The sequence below is a fragment of the Mytilus edulis genome, chromosome 2 (assembly GCF_963676685.1).
Source record: "Mytilus edulis chromosome 2, xbMytEdul2.2, whole genome shotgun sequence".
Lineage (NCBI taxonomy): Eukaryota > Metazoa > Mollusca > Bivalvia > Mytilida > Mytilidae > Mytilus > Mytilus edulis.
In genome coordinates, this window is record NC_092345.1 from 31776643 (window position 1) to 31801326 (window position 24684).

Below are 24684 nucleotides of genomic sequence, written 5' to 3' on the forward strand. Positions count from 1 at the left end.
CTTGGTATCAATACATCGAATGTTCATTGTTGACAAAACATGATAATCCGTCAACCTAAACAGATTTAGTTTTGAGCAGGAAAAGGAGAATAGATAATTAGAAAATAATAAGTTGATTTGCAACATTAATTTTAAAAATGAGTGTTTTGTATGGAAATAACTTATGACTACCCTAAAACCCTCATAAGACACCTCTCGTGTAGTCTTTACTTTATGACCAACTAGATAAATGTATGTCCTTATTTAGGATAACTTTGTGAAACTCACTTATGACTAACATATGTCGTAAGACCATCCTATGACATGTCTCAGACCTAGTACATCCTCGCGAAACTGACTCCTGTTCATTTATATTTTGTGTGGGTATAAGAGAATGGAAAATTGCATTATAAATATAATTGTTTGATTATATTATAATTTTTTTAAAACTCTTTGAGCAATGAAGGACACAAATTCTGTTTCTATTGAATTTAAAAAAAAAAGAGACTATACTCTAATTTGAGTATATGATATCGTATAAACTGTTACAACATCAAAAACGATATCTAAAAATTATAAGAGCTCTCTTTCCTTATAAATAACTAAATTAATATTTCAAACAAACAGTAAAATAAAGTTGCTGATATTATAACTGAGTGAACAAGTGAGCAGTTACGGAAATTAACCTCAAAGGCAAAACCGAGGTTCACAAAGGTGCCAATTATGCCCCGTTTATATATCATACTTATTACAGTATTGCTATGCACCACACCATATTACCCAACTCGGTAACTATACGTCTTAATCCAAAAAATAAAATCACAAAAATATTAAACTCCGAGGAAAATTCAAAAGGAAAGTTCCTCATCAAATGTTAAAATCTAAATCTCAAACTCATCAAACGAATGAATAACAACTGTCATATTCCCGACTGGGTAAAGGCATTTTCCTTTGTAGAAAATAGTGGATTAAAACTGGTTTAAAAGCTAGCTTAACCTCTCACTTGTATGACAGTCGCATCAAATTCCATAGTATTGACAATGATGTGTGAACAAAACAAACAGACGTAATAGTTAAAAATGTCAAAAATAGGGTTACAGCAGTCAATATTGTGTTATAATCTTAATCACTATAAAAACAAACCAAAGAATTGATACATTCGACAATTCTTTCCGTTATTTTGATGAAATGTGTACGTTGAATAATCAAGAATTGCCTAAATATATTTTATCGTGTGGTTTTCTATGTTGTGATGTTATGCTATTGTTTTAGAAAAAGAGGAGAAGGTTTGGTACCATTAAAACGTTTAATCCCGCTGCAAATGTTTGCACCTGTTCTAAGTCAGGAATCTGATGTACAGTAGTTGTCGTTTGTTTATGTAATTTATACGTGTTTCTCGTTTTTTAATAGATTAGACCGTTGGTTTTCCCGTTTGAATGGTTTTACACAAGTAATTTTGGGGCCCTTTATAGCTTTTTGTTCAATGTGAGCCAAGGCTCCGTGTTGAAGGCCGTACTTTGACCTATAAAGGTTTACTTTAATGAATTGTTATTTGGATCTAGAGTTGTCTCATTGGAACTCACAACACATCTTCCTATATCTATTGATAAACTTATCTTAAAAAAATATGAACATAAAATTGAGAATGGAAATGGGGAATGTGCCAAAGAGACAACAACCCGACCATAGAAAAAAACAACAGCAGAAGGTCACCAACAGGTCTTCAATGTAGCGAGAAATTCCCGCACCCGGAGGCATCCTTTAACTGGCCCCTAAACAAATATATACTAGTTCAGTGATAATGAACGCCATACTTATTGTCAAATTGTACACAAGAAACTAAAATTAAAATAATACAAGACTAACAAAGGCCAGAGGCTCCTGACTTGGGACAGGCACAAAAATGCGGCGGGGTTAAACATGTTTGTGAGATCTCAACCCTCCCCCTATACCGCTAGCCAATGTAGAAAAGTAAACGCATAACAAAACGCACATTAAAATTCAGTTCAAGAGAAGTCCGAGTCAGCATTAACTGTCCTTCTTATATTTAGATATTTTAGTTTCACACGGTGAAATCTATACACAAATATATTACAAAAAGAGGGATGACGGTAACGTTCCTTTGGCATAATCTTGTAGTTTTTATAAATTATATATCCCAACTCGTTCGCCATGCCCATGTCACTAGTTGTGCTAGTAGTATAAAATTATAAGTCAGGGATTTAGTTACACAAACAGGGGTTCAGCAGTCAACATTGCGTTATACTCTTAATCCTATTAAACTGCCTACAAAGAAAAACAAAATGGCATATAAACAAAGCATGTAAGCAAAAATGAAAGACAAGAATACAAAAAAATTAAACATAGCATAATAACAAAATGGCGGGATGTCTAAGTACTGAGCAATGCCAACATGTTATTTCCACAAAATGGACCATATAGTAAAAGTTAACACTAAACAAAGACAAATAAAAGAAGACTATAACACGTAATCTAGATGATAACCAATTTCAGTACCTAGAATCTATACTTAATGACCATCGTGTATCATTTGTGAAAGTTGATACGGAATACTTATCAACAAGGTCTAAGTATCTCTAAGTGAACTTTTGGAATTTTGGATCCTCAATGCTCTTCAACTTTGTAATTGTTTGGCTTTATAAACATTTTGAGATGAGCGTCACTGATGAGTCTTATGTAGACGAAACGCGCGTCTGACGTACTAAATTATAATCCTGGTACCTTTGCTAACTATTTACACCACTGGTTCGATGCCACTGCTGGTGGACGTTTCGTCCTCGAGGGTATCACCAGCCCAGTAGTCAACACTTCGGTGTTGACATGAATATCAATAATGTGGTCATTTTTTTTCTTCTTTTTTTTATAAATTTCCTGTTAACAAAAGTTCAAATTTTTCGAAAAACTAAGGATTTTTTAATTCAAGGCATAGATTTCCTTAGCCGTATTTGGCACAACTTTTTGGAATTTTGGATCCTCGATGCTCTTCAACTTTGTAATTGTTTGGCTTTATAAATATTTTGATATGAGCGTCACTGATGAGTCTTATATAGACGAAACGCGCGTCTGGCGTACTAAATTATAATCCTGGTACCTTTGATAACTATTTACACCACTGGGTCGATGCCACTGCTGGTGGACGTTTCGTCCCCGAGGGTATCACCAGCCCAGTAGTCAACACTTCTGTGTTGACATGAATATCAATAATGTGGTCATTTTTTTTTTATATAAATTTCCTGTTAACAAAAGTTCAAATTTTTCGAAAAACTAAGGATTTTCTTATTCCAGGCATAGATTTCCTTAGCCGTATTTGGCACAACTTTTTGGAATTTTGGATCCTCAATGCTCTTCAACTTTGTAATTGTTTGGCTTTATAAATATTTTGATATGAGCGTCACTGATGAGTCTTATGTAGACGAAACGCGCGTCTGGCGTACTAAATTATAATCCTGGTACCTTTGATAACTATTATAAGAAAAAAGACGAGACGTTCTTTGACATAATCATGGTTAATCAACTTTCTGCTCAGACACGGGTTACTTTCACTAAAGGAAACCAAATGAGTTGGGAAAAGTAAATCACATAACCTTTCATTTTTGTTTCATAGATCAAAAATTTGATTTGGAAGTATGGCTGTATCTGATAAAAACTTCTTACAAACGAGATGTTATATTTTTTTTTACGGTATTAGTGTTTATAGCGCCTGTACATTTGAATGAGATGCGTGTAATTTATCGATCATTTGAATACAACTAATTTTAAATTCTATGTATTCCAAACTATTTTAATAGTGTTTTATCGGTACAAAAATTGATTTTATTTGCTTTGCAGTTATGAACATTTACAATCCTACATTCTGTCGATACGTATATTTTGATATTGCACAAAATCATGTTTTTTGTTGGTAACTGTTTTTGATGTCTTTACACTTGGTCCATTATATGTTTACTGATTGAATTCTATTGTCTTGGACACTTATTTTTGTGCTTATTCTAGATCTCTTAAAGTTTATCAATTTATTTAATAGTATATTTGAATGATGTTTTATTGGTGATAACATTGATTTCGTGATCAAGAAATAAAAACATTACTTATACTAGTATCCATTGATATGAAGTTTACTATTCTACTTTCTGTTGGTCGTTTAATTTTGGTCTTGCACATTGTCACCTTTTCATAGACTGTTTATTCTGTGTTTGCAGCAAATCAATTTAATGTGCACTGATAAATATTTTGATATCGATTAAAGACGTTTCTAGGGTGTTTTTTTTTTTAGCTTTGTGTTGATCTGGTGTGTCCATTTTATTAACTGATTTTTAGCATATTATTATGTTGTGCAGTTACACCACACGGCCTTATTGATGGATGGGCTGAGCGACTCCACAATTTTAACCCTGTCACATTTTGTATGTGCATTTCCCATGTTTCAATTGTTTCAAATGGGTAGTTCTGGGACTTTTATAGATACCTATGCGGTATGTGTACTGCTCTATGTTAATGACTAAACGGTGACATATAATAAACTTCTACGGCATTAGATCTCTAGTCGAAAGTTGTCTCCTTAGCAATTAAACCACATCGTCTTAAGAATTTTACCTTTAGATAAGAGACCATACCATCATACTCTTAATCTCGGTTGCTGAATTTATAGCAGGTAAGAATGGTACAGGAAGCCGTGATCTTGTGCCTTAATAAGCAAACTAAAATGTATATACTAGAGTTGATGATCTTATAAAAGAAGATGTTGTACCTGCTTGATTTCATTGGTCCATTCTGATTGTAAAATTCCGAGTTAAGATTGTCATCATCCTGGTGTTATAAAATTGTTGTTTACAAGAAATGTTTATTCTCTTTTATGATCTGATTTACTGTGACTTAAAAGTAGCAGTTGGAAAGCTAAGTTATGAAATAATAAAAACTGCTTAAAAACCTACAAATTTCATCGGGAAAATGTAACTGTAATACAGAACAAATTAAATATCAATCAAATCATTAATGTTACCATATGTTCCTCGAAAATAATTTGAAATTATCAATTACACTAATAAACCGTTATTTCTTGCATTTCTGACAACATATGCATGCAAAAGATTTACAGTTAAAACATAAAAATAATATCTATATTGGTATCGATCAAGTTGATTAATTAGAACTGATTACCTATCAATTGTGTTTGACATCTGTACTAACGAGACATAGGTACAGTGGTCAATCATACAGTCACCTTCAGTGGTCATATATTATCCTGTTTGACAATTATATACACGATGCTATCAATTTGTTTGTTTCTGCATTTGAACACATGTACTGTGTAGCTATGTATTTTGTAGCTTTAAGACGTTATTACTAAACAGCATGTACATTACGTTATTTAGCACTATGTCGATACCACTGCTGGTGGAATGTATGTACCCGCGTGTATCACCGGCTCAAAATTCAGTGCTACGATACTGAAATGATTTTCAATGCAATTTTCTGAAAATTCTCCGTTGATAGATAAAATAATAAGAAAATAAGATTCCTACTCTATCAGATGACCTTAGATGAACAGCCATTTTTTTCGTCTCACTTTTGGTCATATAGCTTCTTACATTTCTACGTATGAATACATCCCTGACCTTCAAGTGATTAGAGTTGAGATTAACTGCTGAAATTAAATCCAGAAAAGCAGTTGTGAGATTTATAAAGAGTTATTTTCATTTACTTGCTGTGAATGTTTATTCAAAAATTCAGTTATAATATCGTATGTCTGCTTAAAAAAAAACTATGATGCAATTGATAAACGTCAATATGTTACTTGAAATCCAATCATAGTAAGGCATAGCTATACCGACAGTGCACAAAGATAGAAAGTAAACAAACAGTTTCCGTGCCATGCGCGACTCTTATATCCATAGGTTCTTCTTCTGTTCCGTTAAGGCGTTTAAAAAAATCGATACTTTCCTTCTGAATCCAAACTTCATGTTCAATCCAGTTAAGGCAAAGCAAGAAGGATAAATCGTTGTAAATTTAATGGAATTTGATGCTACTGTCATACATGTGAGAGGTTTAACTAGCTTTAAAACCAGGTGTTTTTTACAAGGTCAGACATAAGAAAATACCTGTATTAAGTCAGTAACATGACAGTTGTTATCCAATTGTTTGATGCGTTTGAGAGTTTGATTTTGTCATCTGATTAGGGACTCTCCGTTTCGAATGTTCCTCAGAGTTCAGTATTTTTGTGATTTTACTTTTTATTTCTGAAGTCAAGGTTCGTGTCCTGTGATCGGTACTAAGCCGTAAATGATAAGTTATTTTTTGTATTCCGAACATTTACTGCAATGCAACGATAATTAATGTTTGCCCTATTTCAATTTAGAAGGTAATTTATGTTAAGCTCATTTATGAGCGTAGTGTAGTTGAATAAGCTGTTTATAATAGGTTCAATGCTTGCCCAAATAACTTGCCGCGACTTACACCAAACATTGGTTCCTCCTTTCTCTTTATTGTATACCCAATCGAATAGTAAAAAAGCCAAATGTTTATTTATGGCCTCAAACAGGTGTGACATATGTCGTCATATTAAAGCAAGATTCCAATAATCATCCCCTTTAAGGTGAGGTTTTGGAATTTGTGTCAAATGTTCGGACTCCTCGGTGTTTTTCCTTACAATACAATGTAAAATATTTTGCCCCATAACACCCATTTATTTTTTCTTATAAGACTTAATAGCTCATGAAAGGTCATTTACCAAAATTTTTGAAGATTCTTGATTTTCTTTCTTTGGTTTTGAGACCCAAATAATACCAATGCAAATATAAGGTAAAAGCCCGACTCAGCCTTTTCCCGCCATATTTTAATCTCAAATATCTCGAAAAGGCGGTCCATGACCTATCAATTTGTTTAGCTTATCTTCATCCTTAATTGATGCTCTACCAGCTTATAGTATCAACTTTAATTTCTTAACTTCTTAATGTTTACATTAACTCACCTAAGTACATCCTTAATGTTCTGAAATCCATTTTCTGGACTTTGTAAAATGATGGAACAATTGCAAACATCCAGATAAATAGTAAAAAAGATTGTATATATTTGAAATAAACGGATACGAAATACATTTGATACAAGATACATTTAAAGTGTTACCGTACATATCACTACAAGGAGATAACTCTGTAAAATTCATCTGAACATTAAAAGCACGTTCTGTTGGTAATGAAATATTTAGCTTCTCAATGATCAAAATTATTGTTTGGGAAACTACCGTTTATCCAATGAAATACTTCAAATAAAAATATATGGTTCCAGCTTTTTGAAATTTTCATATTTTTGTCAAAGTTTCAAAGTAAATATTTTTTCCATGTTTTATTAAAAACGAGCCAACTCAATTTTAGTCAATGTGCTTGGTATCGCCTTAATAAGAATCATATAAATACAATCTTTACATACTTAGATAATTATTCCAAAAGCAGGTTTGAAGAGAGAGGCGGAAGATACCAAAGGGATATTCATACTCAAAAGCAGACGACACACTGACAACGTCATGACAAAAATCGAAAAAAAAACAAAAAAAAAACATAAACAGTACACAAAACACACAAGAAAACTTATGACTGATCTATCAAATAAAGGCAACAATAGTATACCGCTGTTCGAAAGTCATAAATCGATTGAGAAAAAACAAATCCGGGTTACGAACAGAACATTGAAGGGCAACAAAAAACCAAACGACCATGCAACACACACAGAAACGTACTATAAGATAACAACTGCTATCATAAATAGGATGTATATACATGTATGTGCTCCGGAAGGGTAAGCAGATCCTGCATTTAACAAAATCTTAAGTGAATATTTGGTATGGTCTTACTTTCAGGGTACAAATAATGTTTATAGTGGATCTTATCTGATCCTTATAAATAAAAATAATTTTGTATCTTGTTTTGTCTTGTTCTAGTAAAATTTCTAAATTATGAACTATTGTGCTCAAGTTTTAAAAAATCGACCTTGATTTATCAACGCTTTACTGACATCTGCAAATTTTAAATGTAAATTCAAGAGGTAATATACTAATGCGTTTCAATGATGGATGATTTGTGGAGAAATTTTGAATAACTGTTTTTAAAAAAGTCTTGTTTTTTTCTCCTGGAAATCGGAACATAATAGGCGACTTCAAACAAGAATCGATGACAAAAGTGATTATTTCAACTTAAAAATTGTCACATCCTTCAATCATTTGGTGTTGGTTATTTTGATTTGTATCGATTTACCAGATTAAAACATCGATAAACAATTGTCCCTTTAATTTAAAATCTTTGGTTTAAGACAGCCGAGAGTCGACCCAATTACCTCCGGACTCAAGAATATAACTTGGAAATGATGTCTGCGAGCTGGTTATGGTAGGTAACAATTGTAAACAAAATAACAGGAATGGATAATAGTAAGAAATAAAGGCAACAGTAGTATACCGCTGTTCGAAATTCATAAATCAACTGAGAAAAATACAAATCCGAGTTGCAAACTAAAACTGAGGGAAACACATCAAATATAAGAGGAGAACTATGACACAATAGAAACACAACTATTGCAATATTAAATATTACATTAAAATGGCATCATTACATTACAGGACTACAATACAAATAAATGGAATAACATATAGGACAGAGAAACACACGAATAATAGCTAACAAAGGATACCAGAGTTGTTAGTTTGAAAAGTAGAGAACACCATCGAAAAACTATGCAGTTATTAAATGTATGCATTTTTTTTGTATTTTACTGTGTGAAAAATTTAACCACATATGTGAATAAATCTCAGCTTGGAAATGATCCATCATGCATATCCAAGTATTGTTTTTCTTTATATATATATATATATATATATTACAAACAAGTCTAAACAAGTGACAAACCATACAATATACATGTCCACTGGATCTAAGAGAGATATAGATACAAATAATAAATACATTGTGTATGAAAATAATAATATAACATCTACACACGCTTAAAAAACACGTGTCTCATGTCTATCTCTAGATTCACCTTCCGTGACAAGGTAACACTACGACTATTGAAGTGATATTTTTATATAGCGGATGTGGTCGAGTGGTCTAGAGCGCTGGACATGAGGCTAAGCGATTGGTGCTGTAGTGTATCAAAGGTGTGAGTTCGAATCCCGCTGAGGGACGGACAAAAATTTGTCAGTATAAAATCTAACTCTAACACTGTTTGGTGTAATTTTCAGACTTATATAAATATTTGCATTAACCTTGTATCTATATCTCTCTTAGATCCAGTGGACATGTATATTGTATGGTTTGTCACTTGTTTAGACTTGTTTGTAAAATATACTTATTTCTAGTGACTGTATAATGAAATGAATCATGATCCTATATGATATATAAAAATTGTTGAGTTAGATTGCTGACAAATAATAAATACATTGTGTATGAACATAATAATATAACATCTACACACGCTTAAAAAACACGTGTCTCATGTCTATCTCTAGATTCACCTTCCGTGACAAGGTAACACAACGACTATTGAAGTTATATTTTTATATAGCGGATGTGGTCGAGTGGTCTAGAGCGCTGGACATGAGGCTAAGCTATTGGTGCTGTAGTGTATCAAAGGTGTGAGTTCGAATCCCGCTGAGGGACGGACAAAAATTTGTCAGTATAAAATCTAACTCTAACACTGTTTGGTGTAATTTTCAGACTTATATATATATGATTGGGCTCTGTACTTGTACATCCCGTCATTTAGACCTATCATATCTGTTTGGTTTTTTTTCACATATCGTTGTCAATATAATGGAATTTTATCCGACTGTCATACTATAAAACAAGGTTTAACCCACTATTTTCTACATAAGAAAATGCCTGTATCAAGACAGGAATATGACAGTAATTATCCATTCGTTTGATGAGTTTGAGCTTTTGATTTTGCCATTTGAATACGGACTTTCCGCTTTAATTTTCTACGGAGGTCAGTATTTTTGCGAGTTTTCTTTTGAATATTAGAACGGAAGGGTTTTAGGGACATATAGAACAACGTCTTTTACAAGCGAGAGGTGGCTAGCATTTAAATCAGGTTTAATCAGTCATTTTCTACATACGGAAATAACAGGTCAAGAACATGACGCTTGTTTTCAATTCATTGGGTGCGTTTGAGCTTTTGGTTTTGCCATAGGGTAAAAAACTTTTCAATTTGCCTTCGAGTTCGGAACTTTTATTAATTTACTTTTTACCGATTTCAACACACTAATCTTACAATGAATATGATAACCCTTCCAAAATGTATTTTAAGATACCCAGTTTGAACGATTGTTTCTACTGATCATACTTTATAAGTGTATGTCTAATCATTATAGCAATACTTGAATGTGGTCAGTACATATCCCTTGGTCTATCAATTCGTTTGGTCTTGTACACTGCCTTTTTACTTTTCTGCCGCTTTATAACTTTGTGGCTTTGATACTCTCTCCCAGCTTTAATTTGTCGCTTTAGTAATATCTTGAACTTTTTAGCAAACTAAAAATCACCCTTAGTGTCGTTAACAGTGTGCCGTGTACTTTTAAATATGAACACATTGTAACGATGTCATTTTAAGGTAATTGTGAAAGCTCTACGCCTTAACAAACATGAATGGTAAAACACATGCCTTTAACCTAAGCCATTCGGTACAATTTAAAAGTAATTGATGTCAAAGTCATCATATTCATATTACATTATACTATATGTGTAAAATATATTATCAAACTGTATATTATACCCATAATGTTTTGAAAATGGCGATTAAGGTCTTTTCGTATAATAGTTTGAAATTTAAAATCATCATTGATAGATTTTTGTATCTCAATCTGTTACAGCACTGAACAAGGTGTTGTTTTTGTGTAATAACTATAAAAAAATGAACTAGTGCAGCTTTGTGGACGGCTATTGGAAGAGACATCAACATCTCAACGTGTGAATGGGTGTGAGTTGTAATGAAAACGCAATATGACAGTTCTTTCATGTTTCATACCTTTAGCAATTTGTGCTCGCTGTCGTATGGACCGAACCATCTGCGTCAAGTTATACGAAAGTGATAGAAAAATGGATGATATCGTGTTTTGGGATACATCATTTGCATTGATAGAGATCAACCCCGGTTTTTCTTAGTCTTTGGTTTTCTATGGTGTGTCTTGTATACCGTTGTTTGTCTTTTCGTTTTTTCCATTGGGAGTTTGTTTTCGAATTTGAATATCCCTTTGGTATCTTTCCAATCTTTTTTAGAAACTGGGTTAAGGAGTTTTAATTTTCTTAAATTTAAATTTTTTAAATCGACATTAGATGGATTCGTCTGAATCTATGTGTTTTAAAGTCGTAATAAATTGCCTGTATATCATTGGCTTCATTTTTGTTTTGTGAAGGTTAATCCAGAAAAAGGCTACTGTTGCATACATTCATAAAAACCATTTACTGTAGATAGGACAGTCACAGGTGTCAAAATCAATGCAAATTCCACGTATTTCTAAGATAAGTATGCCCATGAATGTAATCATGGATAATCATGGTTTTAAAAAGTCGGAATATCAGAAAAAGCAACAATATACTTATTCGCGCTTTTCAGTTTCTATGTTTTGAAAGTGGAATCAAATAAGCGATTAATTATCAGACTTGCCAAAAAAAAACAAAAAAACTTTTTATTAACGAAGAGGTTTGCTGATATGGTTTACGGAGTAAAGTTTCCTGTTTTCTGTGACAGTGGTTTTGGGACAACGCAAAAGATAAAAAAAAGCCATTATTTTGAATCTGAGGTCACAACGTAACATACGAAAATTGAAAATGGAGTTGTGAGCTCTTACGAAAGCTTCAACGAGATGACAGCATATAGAAAGATGAAAAGATGAAAAAACATTAACCACGGAGAACAGTGAACAGCGAGATAGCAGAGGTGCACTAACCTAACAAAACCCAGTTTCATCTATTGCTCACGGGTGTACACTCTTCCTCTTGTGTTTAAGACAAATAATATACAAATACTAATGCAGTAGCAGACACCAGATAGATGCGTAAAAAAATTTGGCTAGCCGTAATAAATTTGGACTTAATATCAATAGTCCACAATATACAATTGTAATTGAAATATGTGTAAATTAAGCCAATAGTAGTAAACCACTGTTCAATAAAATTCAATTACAGCATGGATTTTGAAATAATATTTTTATGCTAATCTAAACAAATTCGCATTTGTCAACCACATAAGCACTAATGTGTTTGTTGTTCGTATTTTGATTTCCCGATAGTTCCTACGTAAATGTTTTCATTAAATAAAAAATTAAAAAAACTATTGGTGGTATTGCGCAATTTGTTTCCTTGTTTTTCATTTAATGCGTAGTTTTTTTACATCTTTGTTTTAAGTGTTCAATATTAACAGAATCGGAATTACATCAGTAGTATACTTTCTATGTACAGAAATAGAATATATGAACATCTCGACATTGTACTTTGCATGTGATTTGTAATCCGATTTATTGAACATCGGTGTTTTGATTTGCATGTACATTATCTGAATTTATCAACATCGGTACTGTAATTTATATGTACAGAATCAGCAGTATTGAACATCAAGATTGAACTTGAATGTACAGAATCCGAACTATTGATTATCGGTATCTATATTAATTTGTTTATTCGAATCGACGCATGATTGATTTTATCATTTGTTTTCAACGACTTAATGCTTTGTTTTCGAAATCTTGGTTTTAGGGGTAAGACATTTCTTGACGTTTTCATTTTGATATATTCAAATGACTTTATGTACAGAAACAGAAAGATGAACATCGTTATTTATTTTCATATTTTCAGAAGCGGAATTTGAACATCGGTAGTCTCTTTTCTATGTACAGAAATAGGAGGTGTGAACATCTCGACATTGTACGTTATATGTGCAAAATCAGAATGATTGAACATCAGTATTGTACTTTGTATATACAGACTTTATTGAACACATTGGTGTTGTACATGTATTTACAGAATCCGAATTATTGAACATTGGTACTGTGATTTGTATGTACAGAATCTGGGTTAATGAGCATCGGTGTTGTACTTGTATGCTTAGAATCCGAATAATTGAACATCAGTATTGTACTTGTACGTTCAGAATCTGAATAATTGAACATCGGTATTGTACTTGTATGTTCAGAAATCAAATTTATGTTTATGAGATCTCAACCATTCCCTATACCTCTAGCCAATGTAGAAAAGTAAACGCATAACAATACGCACATTAAAATTCAGTTCAAGAGAAGTCCGAGTCCGATGTCAGAAGATGTAACAAAAGAAAATAAATAAAATGACAATAATACATAAATAACAAGAGACTACTAGCAGTTAACTGACATGCCAGCTCCAGACCTCAATTAAACTGATTGAAAGATTATGTCTTCATCATATGAATATCAGGCACAATCCCTCCCGTTAGGGGTTTAGTATCATACTATTATAAAATATATGAGAAGAACGTAACCCGTGTCATGCCAACAACTGTTTTTTTAAATTAATGTGTTTAGTTCCGATGCAAAGACCCTATAAGTGAATCAATATTAAAGCCAAAATATACAATCTTTAATGACCTGACAACAGTATCGTAACTATATCCCTTCTTAATAAGTCTCTTTAATGGTTTTGTAAACTTTTGAGGTGAATACTGACATTTTTGTGCTTTGTAAAGAATATTACCACAAAAGATTGGATGTGAAATACTTGTATGTACTGAATCCGAATAATTGAACATTGGCATCGTACTTGTATGTTCAGAATCCGAATAACTGAACATCGATATGGTATTTGTATGTTCAGAATCCGAATAATTGAACATCGGAATAATAATTTGTATGTACTGAATATGTCTGTATGTACAAAATCCAAAAAATATGGTATAGGTTATGTAGTTGTATGAAAAGAATCCGAATTATTGAACAGCAGTATTGTTACCTATATGTATAGAATCGGAAGTGATGAACATTGGCATTCTTCATTGTATGTGCAGGACCGAAATTAAATTTACGACATAACTCTGCTTCGTGTACTAATGAACATCAATATATATTTTCTTTTTCTTTAATTTTCAGAATCGGAATTTGAACAACGGTTGTCTACTTATCATATACAAAATCAGAATATTTAGACATCGATATCCAAATACATGTGTTCAGTATCAGAATACTTGTACTTAAAAATCGGTACCGCTCTATGTATGTTCAATACCAGAATAATCAAATAAAATAAAATGTTTTATTGTCATATAAACTTCACAGTTTGTGACCAACATATATCAACACAATAAACATATATACATACATAATAATGAACTTCGGTATTGCACATTATGGATCCATTATATGCGCGAAAGCAGAAAAAGGAACATGTGCATTGTACTTTATATGTGCAGAATAAGAATAATTGAACATTAGTTTTCTTTTGAAATTTTTACCAGTTATGTCTGTTTTATTTGTTCACACAATGTTGTCTATATAATGTAATTATATGCTACTGTCATATAAGTGAGAGGTTTTGCTAGCTATAAAACCATGTTTAGTCAACCATTTTCTATATAAGGAAAATGTATGTACCAAGTCAGGAATATGATAGTTGTTTTCCAGTTGTATTTATATGTGTAGAATTATTGAACATCGGTATCCTACTTTGTATGTGCAAGATAAAAAAAATGAATTGAAAGTATGTACTCCTCTTCATGTACAGACACAGAAAAGATACAACAGAATCAGAATAATTGAACGTCGGTAGGCAATTTTATAGGTATAGAATCGTGTGTCAAAGATATAAACTGAATATGTTTAAATTATGATCCGCATTTGTTTTTCAATTAATAAAACTTATCCCCACAGTTTTATACGTCGGTAGAAACACTATGATAATAAAGACAAAGCTTTGTCTGTTCTTAACTAGGGGAGAACAGATAACCCTTCTGTATTAATTTATCCCAAAATTTGTTTTGGTTCGTGTTGTTGAATCTTTATTTTGTAAGCATTGTTTTGTGGATTGTTGTTACTGTTGGTCTTTTTTTCTTTCTAGTTTTGGTGTTGTCAGTCTTTCTGTGAATTATGATCTACGTTCCTTCTTTTTATTTAACCTTCGGTTACGATCAAGTGACAATAACTCACAAATATAAAACTACGTTTTTGATGAAAGATGTAAAATATTGTGAATCAAAAAGATCCCACAAAAAAAATTGACCTGTATGCTATCTAATGTGTTTCATTCTCAATCGAAATAACAACACAAGAGTATCTGAATTAACTGCCATTGTTTGTAGATTTCTTGTTGTTAAATCCAAGTCTTCTGTGTAGTCTTTTATCGATAGTAGTGTGTCTGTCTGTTGTATGTCCCCCACATTTAGTGGCCAATTTCTGTTTGGAATGGGTAACTAGGAGCGTTCATCTTGCTTTCTTCTATATTCTAAGGAAAGATATTAAGCATGTGTTTTTTATTTAGTCATGATGTCAGTTACCAATGAAGTTTGAATGGTTTCCCATTTTGTATAAAGTTGTATATTTTCTTTGTTCTAGATGGTCAAAATCAGTCCTCTTGAAAAAAAGCCACGGCTGCAAATTACAGGTAGCAGATTGTTTTGTAACTTACCTTCACTTATTATCGCAAAGAGATAAATTGACCACTGGGTCAATGCCACTGCTGGTGGAGATTTATTTCCCCGAGGGTATCACCAGCCCAGTGTCAGCACTTCTGTGTTGACTTGAGTTATCATTGATATATTCATAATTAAAAATTAACTGTTAACAAAACTTTTTGAAATAATAAGGCATTTCTTCCCCAGGAATAGATTACCTTAGATGTATTTAGCAAAACATTTAGGAATTTTTGGTATTCAATGCTGTTCAACTTCGTACTTTATTTGACCTTTTTAACATTTTTATATTCGATTGTCACTGATGAGTCTGTTGTAGACGAAACGCACATCTGGCGTAAATATAAAATTTCAATCCTGGTATCTATGATGAGTTTATTGAAATCATTTTAGATTTAATCCGTTCTTTCTAATATTGAGCTGGCAATCGTACTATTACGCATTACACCAATTGCAAGTGATCACAATTGAATCTTACGTTCTCATGGTCAATATCAATCGATGAATTAAGATTATTACCGATTACGATTCTTTGGTGTGCTTTTACCACAGCTATAAACATGCACTGAACGCATGAGTAGTCTGAACTGATCACTATCGTTCACACTCCTATAATTCCCGTCGAAGTTCTTCTTCATGAGACGATCACTTTCCTCCTTTCCTCGGAACTAATGCGTTTCTGGTTAGGACTAGAAATCACAGTTACGGTGGATTGCCGTAGATCTTTGTTAGGTTATCAAGAATCAAGATCGAGAAGCGTTCCAGGTTAAGGACCAGAAATCCCAATTGCAATCGATTGGCATTGGTCTTTGGTAGGTTATCATGAATCAAGATCCAGAAGCGTTCAAGGTTAAGGACAAGAAATCCCAATTGCAATCAATTTTCGTAGGTCTTTCAAGGTTATCAAGAATCAAGATTCCCTAAAATTATAGTTGTTTGTGAAATGTCGAATCTAACATAATATGCCATCAACACTATAGCGTGTTTACAAATTCGTATTATACGAAAGATAACAATTGATTTTGGTAATTCCTTGTTTTTTCTCTCGCGTTGTAGACATCAGTTAAGTGTAGCATCGGGATGTATACTCTGTCAGTCATAGATCTAATATGAGTCTGGGCTAGTTTTTGTTTCCTGTTGAAATATTTGTGAAGAGTTGTTTGTTTTTCGACTTTTTTTTTTACATTTCAGCCATGATCATGTACTACATTAAGCTCTCTTGATATATAAAAGTGTATCATTTTCTCATTATTATTTTTAAACTTTTACATATCGATAGCTCTTTTAATTTTGTTGAATTGTGATTTGAAATACGATTTCTCAATGAAGTTACAAAACATATTGTTGGTTAGACGGTGGACCGCTAGCAATCTAAAAGACACCGTGGTTATTGGTTAACAGTAATGCCCAAAAGGATGCCCAAGCAATGAAAATTTGAGGAGCATCTTTTATCAATTCCTTCTATATTGCCACTATTTCTTTCGCTTTTTCTATTTTCCGAGGGTATCAGCAGATCAGTAGTCAGTACGCTACTGACATGATATATAACAAACCTTTCTTGAATTGACCGTTTAAAAATTAAGAAATCGATTAGAAATAAGGTTTCGACTCCCTCGGGCAAAGTTGACCTTAGATCGGTTGTAATATTATCGTATGTCCTTTTTTTTCATATAGCCCATTATTTGTCTCGGTTCATATACATCTTTTGTTCTTAAATATTCGGCTTTTGGAATTCCTGATTCATGGTGAATGTAAATAGTTATCACAGGTACCAGAATTATAATTTAATACGCCAATCGCGAAATGCGCTTCAGAATATATTTGTTGCGTGTTCAGGGACCTGATATTCAGACCTACGAATTGAATCTTGGTATTGAGAAAAGTTTGGTTTTTAACTGATTTTTTCCATAGAAAGCTTTTTACTAAAGCTTGCATTTAATTTTCAAATATACGAGTTTTATGTTCTGAAGCAAACTCAAATACAAAATGTACTTAAACCTGCTGTTATAAAATCATGTTGTCATAAACTCTTGTGTTGATGATAGTTATTAAAACCTGTTTGTTATTTCATGATATTTTTTACTGTTTATGCTGTTTCTACTGGAATGGTATATTCTCTCTTTCATTGTAACTGTTTTTGTTCTCAAATACAAGTTTTTACGTTCAACTACATGTATGTATTGTAGTTTAATGTTATATATATATATATATATGTACCGATAGTACTTACTATACATAAATGGTAATCATACAATACCTAATATGTCTCTTATGCTTAACTATCCGTTGTGATGTATCGTCGAGTTAATGACACGACGGGATCACTAGGTGAAGTATCAACTGCTATATATATTGTTTGTAACACTAGTTTTGGTACAGTATGTACTTATCTCAATCTTAACTTCTCTCTCTGTACTGGTTTTTTTTTCTTTAGTTGACTTTCGTTTTTCTTTTCGTTTTGTTTGTTTTATTCTTTTGTTATTGTCGTCTGTCATTCTTAAGTCTACGATTTTGATTGAAAATGTTGTCTCCTTGGTTTCTTCCACGTGTTTCAACGTTTCAAAATTTGACAAGCTTAGAGTTAGAAGATTTACATGACCGATGGTTTACGAATATGTGGATATCTAAGGATTAGATGTGAGTCAATAACGCAATTCTCTATTGTGTGATGCCTAATCGCATTATATAATTTTTATCAATGCATGTATAGGAGTCACACGAATGGTTTCAAATGTGGAGCAGTATCTGCAGAAATACCTACGATTAACTCCGGTGTTTATGTGGTTCGTGTTGCTCAGTCTCTATCTTTCTATGTACTATCGTGTGGACTTGTTGTCTTTTTGTCGTTTTTTTCGTGTGTTTTTGTCCATGGCATTGCCATTGTCTCTATGACTTTTGAATGTCCCCCTTGTGTCTTCCGCCGCTGTTTTGTCAAATGGGTTTATCATCAAAATGGTAACAGAAACATTAATCTAGATTCACCATCGCTAAGTATGTAAATAAATCACACAACAAATATTTTACCTAATATTTTATTTCCATCGAACATGAAATAAATCTCTGTAAAGGAAGTTTCAGCATCCTTTCAAAGATTACACAAGTTCAATACCTGGGACATTTTAACATAATTTTATATAATATTCTGATATTGCAGAGGAAGATCTGTTCCCCTTATGGTAAACATGTAAATCTTGCAGGAGAAATTTCTTCCCATGATAAAAGTGAAAATATTACGAGAGAAAGTTCTCCCTGTGATTTGTGTAAATAATGTTCAAAAATGTGATTAATGAACTGCTAGAAATGACAATGTACTATAAAGGCCAAAATAAAAAGTTTATGTGTTTCAGGTTTTCCCTATATTGACCATGAGTTTCATAAAAAAATAAATATGCAATAAGGTTTTAAAAAAACTCCAAATTTAAAAAATAATGATGTAGGATAATTGCAAATGAGACAACGTTCACAACTATAGGTATATATTGAGTTTAAAAGCCAAATTATATTATTTTCGAATTTCTTGAGAAAAATGGGAGGAGGGGAAAGTGTTAACGTAGAGAGAGAAGAAAAAAAACAACGACATATTTAGCAAAATAAAATGTCGAGACCACTTAATATCATTCAAATATTGGGACGTATGACAAGCTGTGTCCTATTTCTAAACTAGAATACCTGAAACACAAATACTTTTTTATCCTACTTTTATGATATGAAGAAGAAAAAACTGACTCGAGAAAAAAGCTGCTGCCTTAATATTTAGTATTTCGAAGTAGTACAGCAACATTTTAAGAATTACTGAGTATGCAATTGTTTCAAGAGAATAAAGTTTTTTTTTTCTTTTAGCTCGATATTTCTAATTAAGAACAAAGATTAAATAATTTATACTTTGAGTGAATGAAATACACGTTTTTATCAGAAATTTCAGCTTAATTAATTGCTGTTTGTTTCAAGCCAGTTTATCTGGGTTTTTTCTAGCAAGACCCCACTGATTCTTGTCAATATATTTTTTAAAAGATAGTTTTTGAAATTTTATCGTGAACGAATTAGATTCAGAAATTAAGAATTACTTGACACCCTTTTAGGATCTGCTGTACTGAATATTTTGAATTTATTTCCCAATATTTTTTCTAACATGTGCTTGTGCTAAACAACATAAATATTGCTCTGTAATACATAACTTAAAATCAAAGTAGAAATATTCAACATCATAAGAAATTTGAAATATGAATTAATGATTTTTAATCAACTTAAGAGATTTGTATAATGTATCCAAATGGTCAATACTATATTTTACTGTTCCGAAATTCACGATAAAGTTTTACTGTATTTTAAAAGAAAAGTGACGAGATCTTATAATGTGGATTTGAGCAAATAATAAATGGTGATAATTGTTTCAGAGTAAATTAGACAGTGAAAAATAATCATAACAACATCTCAAAACATTCATTCAAATTAAATACCGTCATATAATATATACATATACATTTGGACTCTATATGGCAAGAAACAAAACAAAAAAATCCCTGTCATTCTATCAAATATCTTAAATAAAAAATACACAACTTCTTATTTCAAAACATACATACAAACATATAATTGACATTAATTTCTAGCACTTGTCATATATCAGCGTCCTCTTAATTGTGGCGCATTAGATTAGCGTTCTTTTCTTGTGCGTGTTCTGTTTGCGATCGGTTGTCGTTCTTTTGTGTCTTTCTATTAAAAAGGCTGCAAGACACAGTGCCTCCTGATCACATCTACAAGGAACTTTCCTTAGTAACTTTCGCTTCTTTCGCTGGATGAGACATTGCAAAATTTATGTGGTTTATGAATAAAAACGTTCATGAGATTCAATCAAGTCATCATTACGCTTGAATATGTGGTCCTTGCGGTAAAACGTCTTTTATATCGTCATCCCGTATTCTAGCTTTTGCACGTTCATTAAGTTTCTTTCTCTTCATCCGTCTATTTTGAAACCATACTTTAACTTGTCGTTCAGATAGCTGTAGTTTACATGAAATTTCCCACCGTTTTTGTCGGGTTATATAAGAACTGTTCAAAAATTCATTTTCCAATACCATACTTTGATATCGGGTATATGGTTTTCTTTTCTTTCTTCCTTTTGATTCTGAAAAACAAAAAGAATAAAATATGAAATAAGTTATTATTAAATTACATTTTAATAATTGCATGGTATATATTTATATATACTTTTTATATATGTCCATGTAGCCACGTGTAAATATGATTAATTTTCTGATGATACATACTTTACAATAATTTTCTTGTCTTATTTTCAAACAACTTCTATGTGAACGGAAAGAGTTTAGTTAATGTATTTGTAAAACAATTTTGACCAGTGATGTCAAAATCAGATGGATCTTTTCCTTGACAAGAATCTGCATTTATCATGTGACAATACATTTAGGCTACACCGGAACGATGATCAAAGCGTCTAAATAACCTTGAATACGTTTTCACGCCATGTGCAAATCTCGGTATGTAACAAACTTGTAACACGTATGCGGACTTCCTTTCAGCAAAGGATTTCAAAAAGTTAACACTATGTTGTACAATAAATAATAGTTTTGCACTTGAAACAAAGAACACTTGTTTGATACGAAATAATGCTGATTTGTACATGTAAAAGAAGAAAATATTCTTCAAAATCTAGTGATGACGATTATAGAAAAAGTACATTAATCATTTATGCATATTGAACTATTTGGAATCGATCTTATTTAAATCTGTCTTAAATTTGTCTCAATTGTCAGGTTAATATTCTTGAAATAGATTTAACCTGTCAAATGACAATTAAAATCTAAAATTAATTGGTCGTGTAAATCAATTGCAACCTTCTTACATAAATACTTTAAATTCTTATTTAAATGTAATGCAGCTTTGACGGTATAAAGAGAATAGAAATATACATTAATGGCTTACTTGAATTTTGCTTTTTGCATTAGTGACGGTATAAAGAGAATAGAAATATACATTAATGGCTTACTTGAATTTTGCTTTTTACATTAGTTCCTATCCGTATATAAAGTCTTTCAAAAAGCATTTATTTTACTAATGTCATAAACAAGCACCAATCAGAACAACATTTGTGCGAAAGGGTTTTGAAGGTTTCATTGATACCATACAGCAAATTTTTTTTCTCGTCATAAACATTTTCGTTTTGACTCTTGCTCTTAAACCAAGAATTACAAGCTACAGCTATGCCGTTTATTATAGATCGTCAATAGCATAAAGACTTATCAAATTCCAAATGGCGTATTATATTCCACCTGTTAAGGATTAAAAGCAACTTTTTCTTGTAACTAGTGGTTAAATTTTTTCACATCACTGCTCGATCTTTTCTATAATATCTGTATCAGTTTATTTAGCAGATGTTAATTTCAAAATTTCTTTAAGCTCGATTTCATAAAACGATGTAGAAAAGCGATTTATGTTTACTCAATTACTCTTACAGAAGGTTGGATCAATGGGTTTAGTTTGTGTTTATGTTGTATACAAGGATACAATTACTTTGTAAGGGGGAGTATTATAATGTATGATCATTTTGCTGAACGATGCGTAAGGATTCGTAAGAATACATTTTCCGTGTTCCGTCTTTTCTTTTTACAAGCTAAAGTATTGTAGACTTACACTTAACTACCTCTTCAGATACAATTTAAAAAGTCCATTTTCATTTACAACAAGGATATGAAAACACATTTTAATCGAGACAAGATTATGACGGCTTTAATGCTTGACGTTCGTTTTTAAGTTATGGAGATGAGCTTTGCTTTTGACTTAAATTTAGGAAAATGAATGAGTGCAATTTTAACTGCTTTTTGCATGTCGACAAGTACAGTTTCATTTACTGGATAAAAATACGAGAAAAACTTTTTGATTTTCAAATAAATCGTACATAACGTGAAATGAATAGTCAAGACTGTTAAAAGTATCATTTGAAGGCTGTTAATTAAATATTAGAATCCACATTGATCACAGCTGGCCATTGGTGATTACGCTTTGATCTTTTAACAGGTATTTTTCGTGTGAAACATTTATATTTTAAGTTATGAAAGTAACATACACTAGATACCGCTAATTCAAAGGCGACAATTACATGTAATATTTCCTAAATGTTTATCCAACATTCATTATTTATGCGTTCTTGATTTTCATTCCTTTTGAATTTGTCCCTAATGTGCGTCAAATAACAAAAGACAAACAAAGTCATTTATTTGAGATGTAAGAATCGATGATTAACAAGTAAATATGGAAGCCTTAATGAAATTGACAAGTCACGTGCACTGTTGCAAACTCCGGAAACTCAGCTTTTCGCCATGTTAATCGAATGGTTACTTTTTTGCTACTTTTGTAATTTTTCTAAAGGTTTATTAAACAGGAAAACTAATTCCAGCATTAATGTTTTCTTGAATCGTTGTGCATGTTGGTTCATTTTGTATAATTCTACTAAAATTCAAATATTCAAGTTGATTTTTTTTTACATTTTCACCAAAATGTACCATTTTGGAAGCAGTAACAAAATTATATATACGTTATCAAGACACGTGCATTATTCCATTGCATGCATAAGCGATTCAATATGGTTTATCTAATAAAGTTGAAATTAATATTCAGCAATACACAGAGATCAATAGCTCAACATAATGTTTACTAAAGTAAAGCATTCTAACTACTCTTCAGGGTCGTAAGCCCACCTCGACGTCTGACTGATAAACAAACAGAAGCGGCCATATTTCATCATTACCTATCGCGTAAGAAGCATTTTGCTAAATTGAAACATGAGTTAATACTCGTAAATAACTCGACAGCGGCTTTTACAAAGCGCTGAAACTGTCTTGAAAGCGGTATCACCCTCAATTCTGGCAAAGTGGGTGGCGAACGCGGTTTACATTTTACAAGTAGGCTTAGTGCTTATTAATTGAAACAAAGTTCTTTGTTGTTTCTTTCTACATTAAACAAACAGTCTCTGTATATTACTGATATAAGTGAAGTTTGATATATAGACTTACAAGTTTATTAGAAATAGGAGATATTTATTGAGTTGGAAAACTGTACCTTATATCAAGTCGAATACAAAAAAGTTGAAGTTAGACATCCATTGTCAACGGTATGATATTGTCACAAATTTCTGACAAATTTCATAGGAGACATATTAGTTTATCGGCCTCCTTGCAATTGATATGTTCAAATAATTTCATTTCTTAATTCACCAATGACAATATGTTCATAGAATTTTTATTGCAGATACAATGTATCAAACGGAATTAAAAAATATATGTCGGGGGCACGGGTATATGTCGATCAGACAGCAACCCAGCAAAAGACATCTGGATATTTACAGTCGAACATATAGTGGCAAAAGACTGTCAGGCAGCAGCACAGTTTAATATGCGCAATTTTTACGTTATGTCCAGAAGTGGTTAGTATTATTTCCCCATGGAAATGACAGTATCCGTGTTTAGTACAAGTAGTGTACACTTTTGAAAGCTTCTTAAAACTAGAATTTCTTGTAGTGCTTTAATTGATATTTATGACCTATTTCCCCTTTCAATTCGTTATTTTGTTTACAACTTTTATCCAAAAGCTTTATAAACATCTGCACGAACAGTTGCATATAAAATCTGTGTAAGACGTTTTTATTTTTAAGTGCTTTTTCGTGAAAATTTATTGTCGTTATATATTTGCCAAAATGCATAGTGAAAGCTACCATAAGTGACATTCTTACGGTTTAAAATTTGAATTTTATGACTTGTTTTCTATCAGTGTACGATAGCATGTCACTTTCATTGTTTTAATTCAAGAAGTGTGCATTCATTTACTTAGCACTTCATATATGTCATAAATAATTTATCATATTTCTATAAAAATAGTGACAAACAATACAATTTCAATTCATCAAAAATGCGCATATTTAACAGAAGGTCACCTGAATGAATTTTATAAGGTGTAAGATGTCACTTTATTTAACTATGTGTATCATTTAAAAGAGTCAATAAGAACGAAAATAGTTGTATTTACTATATGAAATTT

The 24684-nt window shown here is 31.9% G+C and overlaps 1 protein-coding gene across 5 annotated transcripts in view; it reads right to left on the reverse strand.

The window, feature by feature from the left end:
- Nucleotides 1–18652: 18652 nt before the first annotated feature.
- Nucleotides 18653–24684, reverse strand: part of LOC139511966 (homeobox protein php-3-like) — a 67438-nt gene continuing 61406 nt past the window's right edge. For all 5 annotated transcript variants that reach the window (XM_071299204.1, XM_071299207.1, XM_071299203.1 and 2 more), the window contains exon 3: nucleotides 18653–20761. In XM_071299204.1, the coding sequence (XP_071155305.1) occupies nucleotides 20499–20761 (263 nt within the window). In that variant the 3' untranslated portion in view covers nucleotides 18653–20498. The remainder of the gene's footprint in view (nucleotides 20762–24684) is intronic.